The sequence below is a fragment of the Opisthorchis viverrini genome (genome assembly GCF_000715545.1).
Source record: "Opisthorchis viverrini unplaced genomic scaffold opera_v5_10, whole genome shotgun sequence".
Classification (NCBI taxonomy): Eukaryota; Metazoa; Platyhelminthes; class Trematoda; order Opisthorchiida; family Opisthorchiidae; genus Opisthorchis; species Opisthorchis viverrini.
The window spans coordinates 3,522,129-3,541,651 of NW_008751666.1; the positions used below are offsets into that span (position 1 = coordinate 3,522,129).

At 42.1% G+C, this 19,523-nt stretch overlaps 2 protein-coding genes across 2 annotated transcripts in view; both read right to left on the reverse strand.

Annotated features, from left to right (window-relative positions):
* Window positions 1-18,368, reverse strand: part of T265_01013 (hypothetical protein) — a gene marked incomplete at both ends in the record, with an annotated part of 25,533 nt that extends 7,165 nt beyond the window's left edge. The window contains one exon of the mRNA XM_009164928.1: window positions 18,343-18,368. Within this exon, the coding sequence (XP_009163192.1) occupies window positions 18,343-18,368 (26 nt within the window). The remainder of the gene's footprint in view (window positions 1-18,342) is intronic.
* A 2-nt stretch (window positions 18,369-18,370) lies between these two features.
* Window positions 18,371-19,318, reverse strand: T265_12695 (hypothetical protein; the record flags this gene model as incomplete). The annotated part of the gene is made up of 1 exon (XM_009164958.1): window positions 18,371-19,318. A coding segment is annotated over one exon (948 nt), but the record flags the coding sequence as incomplete, so codon positions are not given.
* Between the last annotated feature and the right edge of the window lie 205 nt (window positions 19,319-19,523).

Here is a 19,523-nt window from a genome sequence, read left to right on the forward strand (position 1 = left end):
ACCCAACCCGCACAAATTGGCCACAAGTTCTTTCGCCTGCCGGCCCGGCTTCGAGGCGAGTTCTGATTGGTCGGAAGTCTGGATCCAACAGTTAATCATGACCCAGTATTCGCTGTTTGCCAATGGCTCATCCAGAAGGCGTCAGAATTTCCAGAATGTTGTCGCGGCACACATTCTGTATACGACGCGCTGTTTAAGTATCCTCGACCTGGTTTTGGACGTCATTATGCGCTGTGCACCTTCGGTGGTTGTTTTTGTAGGGGATGGTAGTTTGGGAGGATGAGAATGGGAAATAAGCTTTTCAAAATGTAGGTTCTACACAGTGACTTTTGAGTCAAGTGTTCAAGATATATATATATATATATATATATATATATATATATATATATATAGGTAGGTTGGTAGGTAGGTAAACATCTTATATGTGTATAGTTTGTCTACATAAGTACACAAACAGCTGGTCCGTGGATTGTCAGTTCCGTTCTCCATCTGTTTCGTCTGGAACATCGCAGTATTTTTAGTCAGCAAAGACTTGGCAGTTGATCTACACTGATAGCAGACATTTATTGTGCTCGCATTCAATGTTTCTACTTGAATTTTCGAAGAGATGACAACTTCTTTCCTTTGTGTTTAGGAATTCACAAATGAGGATTCTGTGAAACTGTCAGCATAATATGTATCCTTTAATCGACAACAGTTGCAGGATAGTTTGTGTCGCCAAGGCACCCCGAGGTGTATCTGTCAGCCAAAACACGAAACCGTTATTCAAACGAATTCGCGGACCTATTTCCTGTTAGCTGGCGAAAGGCTTCGTGAGATGAGTGAACATTTCTGTCTGTGTTCATCCCGAAGATGCAGGACATTGTGTGAATATTACCACACTTAAAATCATTAAAATGATCATAACTAACGCGGGCGAGGGGGACAAGCGAACGGATGTTGAGTACAACGAAAGCTTTCGCCATCCACGTCAATATCTGCTTACCAGAATTCTGGATCCAGAAACATTTTTTTAGACGCCGCTCGTGCCATGACTAAACCACATCGATACAATCACATACGGTCAGAAAACTGGCATAGTCAAACTCATTTGCATCCGAGATTTCGCCATTTTGCCAGCCCTTACGTAATTTCATAAACTATAATTTTGGTCGTATATCTTGAGAAAACGTAATGGTCGACCGATCGGCCTGAAGAAATACCATCCGACCACTATTCAGCTGCGGGGCTATCCGTTCTCATCTAAACGGCAAAGCAATGGACTTCCTCCAGAAGGCACTGAACCCAATGAAAACTGATAATGACAATATCGACAAGGTGTGGAATAATCAACGCCAATCTTCATGCTAATGTCATCATTTCTAGGCCGGCTGATAACTCTCTGTGTTCACCCATCGGTCCCATTCAATTGGGTTCAAATCGGCTTCAGTGGCTTGCACTACTGTCGGCTTCACACAAAGCGCTTTTGGTTCACCTACTACGCCTAGATGTCCCGTAGATCAACTTCCACTGACTAGCTCATCCGTCTCGAAAGCCGGCCAGCCAGTCACAAGAACGTTGAAAAACGCTCACTGCATGACGCTAGACAATCCATAGTTTGCCTTCCCTACCTTGAGATCCAAGGTACGGCACTCTCAGCTGTTAGGTAACAAACTACGAACTAATTAAATAGGCACTTTCAACTGGAGTTGAGAAATAATTCAAAAGTTGACTGGAGTGAAACCTACTGGTTACTCAACCGTGGCATTCCTTCTGAACCTTGCCGAAGCAACAATATGCCGCTCGTGCCTGTTCCTGGCACGTTGCTTTGTGCTTCCTGATGCAGCAGTGACGGTACCGCACGGGCAGAATCTTACCACTTATCTTTCGTTTACCATGTGTGTATTGGCAATGACTTTTACAAATATGGCTACAGGTCCTAATGTTGTGATCGTTACTGCAGTTACTACAGTTTATGTTCACTAAATGAGAATTGTTTTCACTCGAGAGTTTATTAGAAAGTCGAACTGTTGCGTAGAAAGTCAAAAAAAGTCTGCACCGCTCATTTGTTTTCTAATCGACGATTCACGTAGGTCAAGCTGCGGTATTCTTGAGAAATTCCAATGAAGCCAGGTGAATTCATAACACATTACAACGGGTCGCTGAATGTACTTCTGGAGCGTGCTGTTTTTTGGAGGAACTCGTCAAGGAGGCATCCGAATTCAATGTGTTGTCTGGAGAGTCAACATTAGCATCTAATGCATACATTTAGTAGTCCCCATCGTAACGGTTTGGCCTAGGAAGTTTGTTTGTTTTTAGACACATGACCCTGCTCTAGAATGAGTTCGCTTTGAATAAATGAAACAACGAAAGCAAACACTGAGCTAGATTTCAACTATTCACTTGTGCTAAATCTTTTTCATACATTCCTTTCTGACCCAAACACACAGGAAATGCGGAACAGAATAAATAAAGTTCAGGTTAAAGCCATCTTTTCTGACAGTTGGGAAGGCTAGATAAGACGCCCACTATCTAAAGAGTGTCATAACTGGGTTTGTGTTGGTGAAGCATACTGGAAAACTTATAAGCCCTTTCTCGATTTCACCATGTTAGTCGCATGTCTGGTAATACAGGTGAAAAGAAGTAGACCTTCGCTGAACAATTACGGACTACTGGACAGGAGAGCAAAAATCTCATAAGCACTTTGTTTACAAAACTGAATATCCATCTTCTAATTGAACGCGTCTTCCTGAACTTTCCTGGATATTCATTGACTATTGCTCAAATGCAAGCAAATGCTCCAAAGTGACTCCACAAATCCAGTAATAGATCTCACTCTTCAAGAGACGCAAAGTGGATTTACGAGAAGACGCTACTCGCGCGCCTCACCAGTAGTATCCACCGTCACAAAGGTACTTACTTGACCAAAAAGTGGCTCAGAAACATTCGATAAGAATTCATTCAAAGAATTTGACAGGCTCCACAGAAGGTGCTCATCGTCAAGCAAACGCGCCTTACAGAGTGACTCTCCAACTTAAATGACGTTTTGACTCGCGGAAAAACAGCATGTGTGAACTGCTTTTGGGTTTCGTTACGGAAAGCAAACAACGTAGTGCATATAAACTCATATGAACTCTACGCTTCCAGGGAACTCTAATTACTTGATCTACTAGTAGCTGTCATTTGACTCACACAAGGTGCACGTAGTTCACCGAACAGTTTACATCTTTTCACGGTCCCAAAGCTTAGTTGTGCCGTTCCGGGATGGAAAGGTTGATCTGACTGGCGACGGTGTCATGCATAAGTGTCAGCGTCTGAATTTGCTGTCTGATTTACACCATCGTCTTCACCTGTCAACTGTGTGACTTTTTTTCAGTGTCTCAGATACAAAATAAAAATCATTAGCAGAAAGAAAGAAAGCATTTTGTCAGGCTGGTTTGGCATTTATTTCTCCCGTAGATCCTATCGGCCAGCTTCTTTTGCGTGCCCCTTTCATCGGCTCAGTATCCATTTACTACTCTGATTGGGTGGCACGACAGCATCGTAGACAAATGGAGATGGTTTCGGCTTTATTCGCCATTGATTCGGGTGAAAAATTCTACTGAATCAGCTGGTTTCTAAGCAGAGGAGTGAAGTGTGGGTACAGAAAATCGCTATCGGAAGACGATGAGTCACTCCTAGTAGGTAGTGGTGAAGCCATGGTCCATAATTTTCACACTTGGCCCACTGATGTCTAGACTTCAGTGGCCAGGTGTGTTGCGTCACGTCTGCTTTGTGATTTGTGTCCAACTAAATTAGATTACATCTCCGGACTTCTATGGACCATGTAAGAAAACCAGAGCCTATGTATTAAATTAGTGCAGATAATGCTCCCGATATTTTGGCTGTCGAAAATCAGATTACAGGCCAACTGACTGGCCGTTTGCTCGAAAGATTGTGGTTATCACACCTGTGTTAGCAAAGAAATTGAAAAATATCCGGCATAAAATATCTGGGGACTATCTGGAAGTATGGTTGGAAAAACCTGGATGAAAGTTGCGCGAATTGTAACATTTCTGGACTAAAACTCAATCCCAGGGCTAGAAACGATTTCGATATGAAATATGGCCACCTAGCTACCCAAAGATTGATTTAGTAGGGCAGATATCGTCACTTTAACTATCATCGGTGAAAGAAACCAGATCACCGTAACTCATTCAAAAGCAATAAAGTTTGCGAGTAGCAGAAATCACTCACGTCTACCTATGGCCTGCGATCTATAGAACAAATGGAGTTAGAATCGAGCATACACTTCGTTACTGTATGATTTAAAGCCTATGGTAACTCGTCTGCTTTCTTTTTTGCTCAGAAATCTCCATTCAGAAAATATGTTGACAAATTGCATAAGAGATTTCTATTCAACGTTTCCGTGGACTCCTGAATGATGTCACGTAGTTGCGATTCAGGCTTTATTCTTGATTCTTTCTAAAAAGCATCAAAATCCTTTTGTTGAATTATACACCAGGTTGCATTTTCCGATCCCTAATTTAGCTTTCTGGAGAATCGAAATATCCTTCAGATGATCCACTGAGAACTGAATAGCACAGTCGTGTGCAGAAATAAATTGAGTATTTGCAAATCGAATTCTTCAAACTTTCATTACGTCATCATCGACAGTTTTGGTGTGCTTGCCAGCATTTGCAGCAGGAAACAACCATGATACGTTAGCCATTCATTTAAACGAAAAATGCTCTCCATTTTGCTGATAGGCAGATAATTTTTCATGCCATTTGAAAACGTTTTATATGTTCGTGAATTAGTGGAATATGGTAAGGATTCATGTTGCGCATGGGCAAAATATTCTCCTGGGTAAACTCATATCATTTGCGAACGAACGATCGTTGCAAGCGAGTTTAGTTGTTAGATAAACATGCTAGAATGGCGAATGGTTTTCGAACTGCATGGATTTTACTCTCAGTTCAATACAGATAAGTATGAATGGGTTAGTTTGCTATCCTACTGGTTGTATTTGTTAGAGGTGCTTTGTGGTGGATTTTGGAACGCAGTGTCGAAGATAACTGACCTAGAAACCATGGGCTGCGCTAACTAATCCATCAACTGGAAAGGATAATGAGCCTGCGTTTCAAGAATCAGTTGATATTGTCAGGAAAAGAACGACATCCTTATGCCTTATGAGTTGGAGCTAGACAACTAATAAGGCATGAAAATAAAATCAGAAGTTCCCAGTAGCTCTAGGAAGGAGAGCGGAGTACGGAGCTGTACCACAACGGCGGAGTGATGAGTAGAATGAAGCCACTTGCCGAAAAGTAAGAGTGTACAAGTAATAGCTGGGGTGGAGTGCTTCAGATCAAGGCATGAACAAGGACGGTACTCTACAGGAACAACGAAGTACTTATCCATTTTTCCACCTAGGCTACCAACAAACCAGGGGAATGTGCGCTGCAAACACGAGGTCGTGGGTTGTGAAGTAACATGAAAAATTGCTTGTGGTAGATAAAAGGCCTGCAGAAACAAAAGTCTTTCCAGTTCATGGGTTTCTTATTACGGTACAGTGTAGCATCCTTTAGGGAGAAACTGTGGGGCAATATTTATTTTTGCCGCATTTATCAAATCACCTAGTTACAAACAGGAATAGGCACAGCTGCTGAGAAAATTGAGCTGACCACGCCTGGAGTATATAGTTACTAAAGGTGTAAAGATTTACTACCGGCGTAACGGTGATACTACTGATGGGAGATCACGCAATTAGTATGTTTTCTCGTAAATCCGCTTTGTGTCTCTTGAAAAATTAGATCTATTACGGAATTTTTGGAGTCAATTTGTAGCAATGTTTTCTCTAAATCCGCTTTGTGTCTCTTGAAAAATTAGATCTATTACGGAATTTTTGGAGTCAATTTGTAGCATTTTCTTGGATTTGGGCAACAGGCAGTGAATATCCAGAAAAGTTTAGAAAGACGCGTTCAAAGAGAGGATGGATATTCAGTTCTTGTAAACAAGATGTACATGAGAGTTTTTCTTCCCTGCCCAATAGTCTGCAACTGTCCAGTTGGCATTCTCTAATAAATAGCTCAGAAGCGAAGGCCTTCTTCCTTTCACCTGTGGAACGCGTGAGTTATATTTTGTCAAGTGGTTCAAACCACCATCCCAGTATCTGGAGGCAAGTTGAAATGGAAATTATTTAACCGCTTCACAGTTTTTGCTTATTATCGTTTAGTAATAAAACTGAGTCCAGTAAGGTTTCGGTAGAAATTCAAGAATGCTAACCTTTTTAAAACTTCGTATAACTTAGACTTTCAATTTCGTGTCTGATAGCCTGTAACCGTGTTGATCACAGAATCAAATGGAAGGAAAAGCACCTCCCAATGCGAGGTTATTTCTATTGCTTCTCTTCCATCCTTTGGCACTGTTTACAAGTGACAACGCGCTTTCCATGGATGGGAAGGGATGCAGTGAATTATGTTCGTGTTGTTGTCCGATAAGTGTTCTTGTAAACTCAAAAATAAAAACCGAATAAATGGCCTGTGCTCAGCGAACTCATTACCATACCAAAGAAGCTGGTAACTTAAATTTCCAACGCACCAACGTACGGCAGTGAAGCATCGGTTTTGAAAACTGATGTCATGCTGTCGATGATGATGATGATGATCCAACGCACCAGGATTTTTCACGTGAGTTGATACTCGGTGGCTACGAAGCCTTGGCATAGTTGTGGCGGAAAAGTGAGATGGTTAAACGAAACGTTGGTTGGAACATGACAAGCGATTACATACTTTACGTTTACGAGACATGCACCTGTTGCTTCCTCGATGATGAATGATCCAACGCACCAGGATTTTTCACGTGAGTTGATACTCGGTGGCTACGAAGCCTTGGCATAGTTGTGGCGGAAAAGTGAGATGGTTAAACGAAACGTTGGTTGGAACATGACAAGCGATTACATACTTTACGTTTACGAGACATGCACCTGTTGCTTCCGACTTAGCGACAGAGTGGATAAATTAATGAGAAAGTAAATAAATTTCGCTTCTAAATTTGCACCTCAAGGTGATACGTCTTAATATTGTCCTTATCAGACAATCGCCTCCATTTTACTTTAAAGTCTATTGACCGAATCATTTTCAGACAATGATACACAGTAAGTGAAAGCGTCACTCCATAGGGAACCACTGTTCCGCGAAAATGAGAATAGGCTTCATGGGAGTAAACTATGTAGCCAGTGGATACATTTTCCAGGAAGGGTCTCCTTTCTTGTGCCGCTTACGATAATCTCAAAAAGTTGTATAACCACCTAGGGGACGTAAATGGGCGATGTCTGTTGATCGTTTGAACGTTGATATTTGCCTCAGTCTGTCTGCAGCTTTTTAGAGGACGTTCATTAATTGGGTGTATACAATCAGCACAACCGGAAGCTTTTTAGTATGTTGACTCATATAGACACCACCCGTTTGCTAGGTAAACCTAACTTTTCACTGTTAACTAAGCCAGAGTTGTTCATTTAATGCGTAGTGACTGGCTAAGACAATGATCATGACTACTTTATATTGGAAAGGAGACACATGAGATGGCCCCTTCTCGTAATGACATTGTTACCTATGTGAGGTCGCGAATAAGTAGATTAGATAGAAGCCCTGGGTCATACCAAAACTTGAATAATAATACTAATAGTACTTGAATACTGGCACGAAACTTATTCTGCTAGGGTCACATCTAAACGGCTGTAACGTACCGACAGAAAACATCTGCGTTGAAAGAAGCGCCATGATAAAGGAAGCCATCGAAACAGACAAGGGGATGTTCTCTGGCACTTGTAGCCATTTGTCTTACTTCCCTTGCCAGCCATTTGAGTTTCAGACAAAACGCCCTGACGAAAGTATTAAACAGAAGGACCAAGATCATGTTTCCCAAACCTAGGGATTCTGACCGCCTCGCCCATTGATTGTCGGCATAAGAAGGAACCGTATTACTAACCTGCACATAACATATACCACTCTACGGATCCCTCGGATTTCCTTTTACATGTACGACAGACATCAAGCCGCTCGAACCAGTCAACGTTGAAAATGAGAGAAAAATTCAGACTAGTAGGCAAACCAGGTGAAACAACCGGAAGCAGTTAGTTACAAGGCAATAAATTAGTACATGCGCTCGTAGAACAGGCACCGAAATAATAGTCCCGTGTTGTAGTTAAAGATTGGTTGATCCCAGTCAAAGAATCTGGAGTAACCATACACACTGCCAATGCAGTCTTTGAGATCTGTGCCAAAATATGAGATCCATTTGTCTGTTTCTTCGGCGGATTACACTAAGACCTCCCGGACCAAATTGTAGTTTATTTAAAAAACGGCTCCTTCCGGAAAGAGGTAATAAAAACCGAGTAAAAATTAGTAACGCTGTTTATGGGTAATGTTGTACGGTATCTCTCTTTTTCTGTCTTACATTTCAAACCGCGCTGAAAATAGAAGATCACATAAGACATCCGATTTGTTTCACAATGCAAATGCTTACCATTTATTGAGTCCCGAAAGACCCTCAGCGATCATATTTGCCTATGCAGACCATTACCTATAAATACAAAATTGGAGATATATAGATTAATCAGGAAATCTTAAAACTATAAGGATCTGGAAAGATTCTGTTCCGATTAACGTTGAGGAACGCAAAGGACAGATTAATTCTTGACAACAGCTGGAACTTACAGTCAACCGCAGGACTATTTGAAGTGGTCCCCATTTTCAGTTCACTTGCCCTTTGACAACCGTGGTTTTTAAAAAATATGTCTCCATGTAGCCAGACATATATAGGCAATAGAACCGTTGTTGGGATTCCCTAGGGCAAAAGGCGGATAACCCATTACGCCACACAATACTTCTAGGTAGCCGTGTAATCGAATTATAACACAGGTTTACGTTCTCAATAAGTATCTGGAATTTCACAATATGTTTTTGGAACTCATACTTCTTCGTCACTTCTGACCCAAACGGATATTCCATTATGAGCTCTTCCCAAAGCCCTAATTTGTCCGAAAATGTTGACCGCAGTCTGCATATAGTTTTCATTGGGAAAAAACATTCTGAAGAAGTGCTGTACATTACAACCAATACCAGTGAATACCTCCTTATATAATAGCAGGATCACATTTCTCCAAAGACAAAAATGAGTCTCACAAGCAGTCCAAACCATCCGGCGGGGAGAAGTTGATGACAACTAATTAGAGCATTTGGCTCGAAAAATTCGTTTTTGAAACCTTCAACGGAGCAAATCCAGAAAGCAACACACACTGTTAGTCTCGACTCTACTTGTTCACGTCCTTTTTACCAATGCAGGTGATTTACTCGCAAGGAAAAGCCGGCGTGGGACGTTTTTTCTTTATTCGCTCTCTTTGGTTTTGCTCGAAAGGTAAATGGTTCAGTCATGATCAAACTTCAGAAGTTTCAGCATATTAACTATGCAGGAACTCAAGTGAGTGTTGGTACAGGTGGAGAATGGACAAAGCTAGATCTTGCTTTTCAGTTAGGACTTTCCGTATGCCTAGTTTCCACTGTTTTTCGTAGTTCTTTATTTCAGCTTTACTTCCAAGATTATGGTCCGCGTGTACGTGCATGTCACTCAAAAGCGCCGGATTAAATTCCATTTGATTGAACTACACCTGCTGGTAGGGTTGTTTTCTAGTTCGAGAATGACCTGGAAGTTTATTTGCATCGCGTGCAAAATTCCAACATCAAAAAGACAAAAGGAAACCCTGATACAAACTGCGAAGTGCGCTCAGATAGTGATAAACAGCTGCACCGAAAGTAACATCGGAATTTTTCTGGTTTGAATCCGGTTTAGTCTTGGGGCCCGTAAACTGGTAATTTCACGTGCCTTCTCATTTGTATCAGAACTTGTTAGCAGGCCAAGCGAGAAAAATTTACACTGTTGCCAAGGTACGTCTTCAAGGATAGTTTATTTTAATGTTGTCCGCAACATTTTCAAAAAGCACAGAAATCCGAGTCGTGTAAACCGCTGAATGAAAACAACTACTATTTCTTTGATACAAGCTATTGTGAAAGAGAGGCCGTTCGTCGGAAAAGTCTCACTTTTCATTCCTTTCTAGCGTGAACCAATAGTAAAACGCATACCAGAAAACGTGTCCACCAAAGAGAATGCGTTAATTGGTGATAAGCTTAGTATAAACCGAGTGTCTGTGACTGCACTACTTACGTCTCGCTTGCCTGGCGAAACGTAAGACAGCTCCATCGAGACAGTTTAAAATGACTATTTTCCTATTATCATGAAAACCATGGTCCATGACCAATCGTTTAGGAACAGACTGACGGAACATTTGGTGGTTTAATCCACACAAAATCAGAAGGAATTTTGTCTCGTTCGTCAGTATGGCCCTGTTTTCTTCGGTACTTCTAACTTTGTAGCCCTAAAAACAACGCTAAGATAAGCATTTTACCGGATAAAACGATTCTTGTCAGGTGTCTCACTTGTTTCTCAAGCAAATCCAATCTGTGGGTAAGCACATACAAAAAATCGAAGAAACATCGTTCACTATTGTGCGCCGGTTTGCATTTTGTAAAGACTTACTGAGTAGACAATCATACTACAACTTGATACTATGCTTTTTTTAAAGAAGAACCATTGTCCCTACATTTATTCGTCCCTCAGTATTGTACCCACGCTAGTGAGTCACCCGGCTTGGTTGGAGACAGTTATGCCGTCCGTTCCAGTAGGTATAATGAGCCTATCCCTTCACGTCACAAGGTTCAAGGCCAGTTTAAAGCTTCGGGGTCACTTCGAAATTAGCTATTTTCGATATTATTTTATGTTTCAGACTCCAAAATACACAGTGAGTATAGGAATTCGAATTTGTGCGCCTTGGACATTCTTGCACATTGGAATATTCTTCGAGCCCAGTGACAGGATTGCAGTCCAGTCGAGCAAGTTACATTTATGACTGAAGGGAAAGATGCTGTGACTGCACCAACAAAGGATTTTCTCCGCACCGTCGACAAAGATCTACTCATCGACTGTGATTGTGAATAAGCTGTTGATAGACTTCTCGACACATCAGTTCCTGACAAGGATCGAAATCAAAGGTGATTCAAGTGGGGTACGTGCAGAGTACCGTACTCCGGCGTATGCTAAATCTGCAACAGAAACTGAACAGAAAGAGACTGAATTACGGGTCAAACAGTGCCTGTAACACACTGGCTACTGAGTTCTCATTCTTTACCATAAAATCCGAAATTTCATTATCTCAACCTAAGTTTTCTCATTTTGTGAGTCTCATTCGAGTTCGGATGTGTCATAAAGAGGACAAATGTTGACAGCCATGACGGGGATTTGTTACGATGCGCGACTATTTCCGTCATGGGTATGTACGGAAATACGGTAATTAAAACAGCAAGATGTAAAGTCTCACAGAGGTGGTGCGGAAATCTTCGATACGGTTCCAATGAGTCAAGCAAACTTCCCACTAGTATCGAAAGTTGTCTTACCGTGGGTCATTGACAGACTAATAACAAAATGTAACAAAGTGAAAACAAAAAAATGAAATTTGCCTAGCGAAGATCCATTTAGAAGTTCAAAATACACAAGCGCCTTAATAAGCAGCTTCCCTCTGAAAGGCAAATCTTCAGCAAAACCTCTTATGAAATGCGATACTACTACTTTGGAGGCCAAATGTCAACATGTGAAGCCACCATATACAGTAATCCGACGTATGAAAGGCATCCAGAACACAATACTTTATGATTAGTTCTATGTGAACGATGGTGACTACCAGAAAGTTTCATGTTGGTTTGTAGATGTTTTGTAACTTCTCCACAGATGTTTATCCTCTCAGTTTTCATGGACTGCTTTGAGCTTGCTGATATCGAATACGTTCTGCGTCGACGTAGACTTGCTATTCACCATTATTCGTCTTTACAGCACGGTTCAACTTTTATGTGAATACACGTATCAAAATGCAGTTTTGCCCGCTGATTACTAGAAAACGCAGAATTGCTTAGTACACAATTTTTAGCTCGGAGGGTATCTGTACAGACCGGTATGACGCTTTACGGTAGGCAGCCCTCCGAAGCCTACACAATTCATTGTGTGCACGCTCGATTAACTTCTTGTTGCTGGTTCTATTTTTATTAGTATTGAGCATTTTGCGACGGTCCTGAATTGTCTTGAATTCGATTAACAAAAACTTACCGCTATCCCACAGAAGCGAGTTTGTTATTTTTAGACATATTTTGAGTGGGCGCTACCCCTCGCTAGTGCAAAGTCCAATCAATCGAAAGTCTGTTAGGCACGTACATTCTTCCAGTTTTTCATCAGACGTACACGAAGGCGGATCGGTAGAAAACTATTTTAAAGAGTAAAATGGGGACTGTCATTAGTTCAAACAGGCAGAGACGTGTATTTGAACTATACTAACTACTGGTGGCCGTTCTGAGACAAAAACATAATTCCACTCAATGACAAACCTTGCGTTTTACACGACCGCGCTGTATTCATACTACCAAATAGAATATCCCCCCCCCCAAAAAAAAAATATTCATACTACCAAAATAGAATATCCCCCCCAAAAAAAAAAAGTGACGGTGGTTTGTCGAATGTATATTCGACTCTAGTAATTTATTACTTGTCTAGCATTCACCGAGTGCGTCGGCACAAACACTCGGTTTCCATTCGGACGCACTCCAACAACCTGAGATACTAGAACTCTTTTAAACTCTCTCTTCTAAAATGAGCTTAGGTCAAACCGTGTCCACTTTGCGAAGGTTCTTTGAAGAATAACCAGTCATTTGATCCGAAAGCTCTTCACCGAGTTTCGGTACAAAACCGCACATCGTGTGAGAAAATTTGGATTAAAGGCATAACCTTGCTTACTGAATTTCACGTGCCACTGTTGTATGCGCGGAGCGTTTCGTGAAATACGTTTAGATGCTACGTTCTCAATCATGTGAAATGAACTACAACCCACGATCTTCGCTCCGTTCACCTCTGTTGCGTCATAGTATCTACAAGTTCAATGTATGGCAGCTAACGTTTGTGCTGGTGCAACGAATAAACTGTGTATCAGACAACTGAACATTGGGTTGTTAGCAGTTTCTTGAAGTCAGTATTGTGAAACTAGGATAGGAAAACCATAGAGGTACACCCGAATCAGGCAACCACCGATGTTTTTCGGAAAACCAACCAAATATTCTGAAAAACTCACCTTCGATATCTAACGGCAGGTGCTACGTAAAATGATCGTCTTCTAGTTTTTTTTCGGACTTTCAAGTTGAAGATCCGAAAGTGTGCTTCTACTCTCATAGGCTCACCCAGAACGCACTATTGTTTGTACATACGTTACTATAGCGTGTAAGAACCATTCGCCTCTAAAACAATACCACTCAAGTTACTTAGCGGCCCACAAACTATAGAATACTCCTGTCTTAACGGATTTTTACCGACGGTAAGAACTATATAGCTGTATACTTAGATAGCATAACACGTCAGGCAACACAAAAGCTTGGATGACGTGCTCCAGACGAGAACAACCGAAATGAACAAACAGCAGATGACTGAACTTTGTTAGATCACCTTAGCTGTCCAATAGTCCAAAAAATTGGTCAAAGTCATTCTTCTTATTCGTAAGACCATAGATACTCATCATACGAGTACAATAACAAGAAAGGCCAAATCCCTGAAAGCAACCACTGGATGCTCGAAATCTGCTGAGAGCTTCAGCTCCGCCAGATGCTGACTAGACAGACAACGACCCCTCAATATGCAGCGCATTAAAGCCTTATGGGTTCTGTTATTTCCTATACATATATTCGTGTTTGCCGAAGAGATACCAGAAGTGTGCCCACCACTCGATAGGTCAGCGGTGAGATCAAATTTTCATTGTCAACTGTGTTTTAAGCATCCCAATTTAAACTCACCAGAAATGGGCCCCATCATAGCCTAGATCATGGGAAACTTCGGATTTTATATTCATGCATTGGCTTTCGATTGTGTCACATAAAGTTTGTGAAACGCTATCCCCATTCAACATGGGACACTCAGTTTTCGAAACCCAAAGGAGTTCTGTTCACTGAATTTACGTTCAGTATCGAATTGGTACGCCTGCTGAGGAATTGCGGGAGGCCCATAAGGCCACTTCGTTCATCCACAAGATAACTGCGAATCATTTACAATTGACAGCCGCGGTGCATAGGGTCATGTGCGCAGCGTCCACATTCTTGGTCATTAATAATCGACAACCAATGTCTCAATTACAAGCAGAATAAGTCATTGGAGGCGAACAAACTAACTAAACGGCAAGATTTATTCACGACGTGTGGTTCATGCAGTTTGTTGGACACAGGTCCTGGCCTAAATCGTAACTTTGGATCATTAAAGTGGCCTTATAGGTCTTCCCCAATTTCTCAGCATGCGACATGACCTTATGAATTCTTACAGTTTCGGAATTTTTGTAAATTCAGTAGACAGAGGTTTTGTTCCGAGATTTTTGTTCTTATGACAGACAATAATGATATCTGCATAATTTCAGCGAATTATGTATTTAGCGTACCCTTCAGCATTTTGCCAGCACAAGATCATACGCCATCATCATTTCTGTATCGTTCCTCTCAAAATCGTTTGGATGACTTTATAACTCTCATTTGGGTTTTTTTATGAAAGTGCGTGAAGTCTTCTTGGTCTGTTACAGCAGTTGAGTTGCTTCAAATGTTTTTTTAACGGAAGCAGTCCATTGGGCTTGATTTCGGTCAGGTAAAGTACCCTCTCCTGCTGATCCACCGATTTTGTATATCTCTTTCCTATATGTTTAGTTTTCAGAACCAAGATGGTGGAGCCAAATCCTGTTGAAACAAAGCAGTATTGGTTGGATTTGTTCCTACCAGCTATGGTTTTGCGGTAGAGGCTTGTAGGTTGAAACCACCGAGAATATCAATAAGAGACCAACGAAGAAAACCGTTGTCTGAAAATGAAATAATGATACCGCAGATACAATCAACTCAGAGTTATGTCTGAAGTGAGAACGCGTGTAAACGAATGGCTTGCATCTTGATTCAAACCTATCTGTGCAAGCCACGCTTTTCAAATTTAACAGGTCGGTCAACAGCGTGGAAAATGAATCTTTGTGTTCTGAAAACCAACGCGGAAAACTTGGTAACCTTCCAATATTATTCCACTGCAGTTACTACAGTTGAGTCGGATTATGGCGTCTCCAAATTCAGCATTCCGGCATGATTTTTTTATTTTAATTTATCGTTCAGCTGTAACACCCTTCCGGTGCCTAGCTGCCATGCCACCCGAAGTAAGGACGAGGGCTGGGATACTGCCAGGTTGCCCAAAGCCTAGACAGAGGAAATCGAGAGGCAGAGGTTGGGTTCGAACCACGGACCTTCCGGTCAGTAAATTCGCGCTCTAAGCACCTGAGCCATCTCGCCCATTCCGGCGTGATAGTGTGATGCATATCGTTTAATTTAACTGTTGGGAATTTCTATGTATATTCCTCTTGAACATTTAATCAGCCTCATGGGCAAAGTTCAAAGGAAATAAGTTCTCCCACAGGAATGCGATGCCCCTGTTGCCTGCCTCGTCCGTGTATCGATATTTTTACCAGAAGCCACAAAAGTTGCCGCACCTTACAGATGTTTGTGTCCAACCAAAGCGCCGTCTAAGTGCCCTCATGGCTGCGCCATCCACATAGTAAAACTGTCCGTACCCACTCACCTAGCGCTAAACAGGTCCGGCTCAAATTGGGTGCTTGATGCTATCGCTTCTTCAGTTCTCGGTGTAATTAGTTCAGATAATGTTGTTGTGCCACATAGAAAAGCATCAATCGTTTCAAATGGGTCTCGCTAGCACAATGAGTGAGGGGTCGAGCATCTTTCAGATATCGTAAACCTGCAAATAGCCGTCGTGTTATGCAAAGAGCCCTCGCAGTCGCTCAGCAATGGAGCTGAGCTACATTGGGTTTGAAAACGTTGGCTGACCTCGTTTATGTGATCATGAGAATGTGCACGCAACACTATGTATCAGTGTACACACTGGAGATCTATTAGTGTTCGGATTGTTTAGAGGTACACACCGTGCGACGTTTGAATGAGCCGCACACTTTTTCACAAAAAAGGAAGACAGTACGGACCATCCGTAAGAATGCCGGAGTGTGTTGAGCAAAACTTCACCATAGCTCTTTCTAAACTGTGCACACACGATGATGCATGATCAATTTCTATAGTTCGTGTTTCAGAGAGTGGACAAAATCCAAAACAATAGTAGAGACCATTGACAGGAGGTTGAAATGCATGCCCGCTTTGGCCTAGCACGTGGAGCATGATGCTTTGGGTTCTGATATAATAATTCGAAGATCGAATTGCTGGTTCTTTACTGACTTGTCACTACGGTAACGTTCCTAGATGGAACTCGCTTGACTGTATAAAGTGCACTACCTAGTCCTTAGAAGGAAGTTGTCGAATCACGAACAGCTAAAACTTTTTCAAACAACTGCATCTTATTCAAGTTAGTTGGCATCTTCAAGAACTTCCACTGTGTTACGATCCACAGAATGCAACGCAGGTGATACCGTACACAACTGATGGGTGGCGAAAATTGTTTAACGCTAACTTTAGACCCGACGAAGTAAACTTTTATATTGTTAGCTCAATCAGATGCATGTAAACTGTGGTACATTCTTCAGAACACGTTAGATCCAGTTTTTTCGCGCGGCACGGGACTAGGGGCTCCTACATTTTCAGTTCCCGTACGTTTATTGACCACTGCTCACTTCAATAAAAATTAAGATATTGATTGAACATGTTGTTTGTTAGTGCTGTCGTAAGAATCTTCAGAAACTGTACTTAAGAAGTCAGCTTGACAGTCCACCGTTCCTGGCTGCTAATGTGGGAAAAGACATCTACTTGGGCGAATGATACCTTATTTTTTAGGGGCAAGCGAAGCACGCATCGTTTAGCACTTTATTTTTTCTATTGCTTTAAATCATATTTACAAAGGATTTGTACAGCACCCACTGTGTTCGAAGTAAATTCAAAGGAACCCCAACCGAAATCCTCTGGCACTAGAGTTCTATCTTAGGAGGAACCAAAAACAAGACATCGTGGGATTTACGCTCTGAATATACGGATACCGTCGAGAGTCCCTAACGAAATTACTCTTCACCTGAAATTCTTGCTGTCCGCACCTTCCTCCTCAGAGATCCTCATGTTACATTCACTCATTTCTTCACTAGTCTACTTAAAAGGTTTTGTTTCTTCATGCTTTGGGAAGAATTATGCCACTTGGCTACTCTGTCTGGATCTACTACCATAATAAAAATTGTTTACGGTGCCAAAGTCTGTTGAGTACAAAGCTGGCAGTCACCAGCATTCTCTTAGTGCCCAGAATTCTTCATGTCCGTTCGATGAGGACTAATCAGAACGTGTTAATAACTGGATTAAAGTTTTTAAGACTTATCTAGTTCTCAGTATTGTTATCAAGCTACCTAGGTAGTAACATTAGAATGACAGGGGGCTTGTGCACTGGCTTAAATTGACCAGTTCCATCTCTATTTCCCAGCATGGGACTGATAAATTTGAACCGCAGTTGCAAACTGTGAAGTTGGATCGTTGAAATGGTTGACCACTTTGGATTTTGTAATGTATTGCACACTTTAATTTGAGAAAAATAAGTTGCACAACTGGTCCATAACTGAGCTTTCGCAGAAAGCATTCATATCATAATTCATAAGGAAATTTGGGTTGGTTGCCGGACCAGTAGACTTATACAGTTTTCAACCTTGTTTCTGGACAAGGTTTGTGATGACCCCAACGGAGATATGTCACTTCAGCCCAATGTTGCTTAACGCGGCGCTATGGGACTAACTTCATGCCTCTAACTGGGAAGAGATGGGATACAATCAGCGTTCCAACTGACCTGTGAACGACGCCTTGTTAGCTAAAGAATTTAGTTTAACTTATAGGGCTTTCGGTCAGCAGCAACAGAAAAACGAAAATGGGTAGACGCAATGGGTTTTTTCTTTAAATCACTTGATGAATGCGAACTGAGTGTTGTACGACTTCTGACTTTACAGAAAAACAACTCGAATCCAGTTGAGCACTTCCACATGGCTAAAGTTTGGGGATTTCACAGTCCACTGAGGGTACACGATTACAGTGCGTTTAGTACGCGTGACTCACCGAAGTGGGTAAAATGCAATAAGGGAATAATGTCAACTGATCGTCCGGATGCTAAGGTCATGACTCACACAAACCAAAATAGAACAGAGTGGTTTCTGTAGCCCAGGCACAACAATATGAACCAGGCGAGACATAAATTGCAAATCTGCGATAAAATTGTACGCGAAACCGATGTCGTTGTGACACATACGTCTTGATGGTCTGGACGACGCACATCACTTGTATACAACAACTGGTTTCATACCAGGTTCGGGTGGTGGGGCGGCTTGTTTCGCATGCCGCTCACAATAGAGTTGTTCGTTAATGTAAAAGTATCCCACATTGCGTAGGCCAACGCCACATTTACAACACTTCAAACATTCTGGGTGCATTGGAACTCTTCCCTGAACTTTGACAAACACATCACGAATGTAACCGCCACACGAACCACAAGATTTGACTCCACTGTCAGTCCTCGCCATCGCACCACCTGCAGGCCGAGATGGAGAGGGCTGACTGCCGGGTCCGGAGAAGGCGCCAACAGTTCGTTCAAAAGTTTCATCCAGATTGCTCTTATGATACAACCCCATGGGCGAGTTGTAACTCGAGTGTTTGATTTGACGAAAACGGCCATCCACTCCCTTTGCTACAAGTGCTTGTCCCGGAGCTGGGGGCGAGTGTCCAAAAGGTAACGGGGATACATTGTGACTTACACCAATTCCCTGACCATCATCATGATTTGTGGCCTCCAGACTTGTGCGAGTATCCAAACCACTGGCGTTTCTTAATGGCTGAGGCGAATGAATTAATTTTGGCTGCCACACTGTGCCTGATTTGACTGTCTGTGTTGGAGATGATTTATTCCATGAATTGTTTGGCAGCATAGTGACCGGTGCTGAGGCTTGGACCACATGCACCGCACTACGCTGAACCATCATTTCCAAATCATTTCCTGAACGAATAATCTCCATTTTGGCATCGTCGTGTCGCATCCATTTGGCTTCTGATCGGTTCAGGCGTACAACAACATCTCCGGCTCTGAGCCCACCGCAGTCCGCTACGCTTCCTGGGACGACATGCTGAATGTTGATTGCATGACCGATATCTGTTCCACCTTCCAGACGAAATCCCCATGGCACAGAAGTATCTTCTCTAGCTAAACGTATTGTGTGCAGCTGGGAGACCATGGTCTGTTACCAACTATAGTTTGACTTGGCAGGACTGTATGATCGCTCTGAGTGTTAACAGACCGCTGGTTGCCTGTCTGTCCACATCGGCTGCAAGGACAAGATTATCAAACATCCGGGTGCAGCTGGGCAATTGATCAATGGCAACGTGCATGGTTAGGAGATTATGACCTTGAGAGGACCACAGCCGGTATTGGTGCGTGAT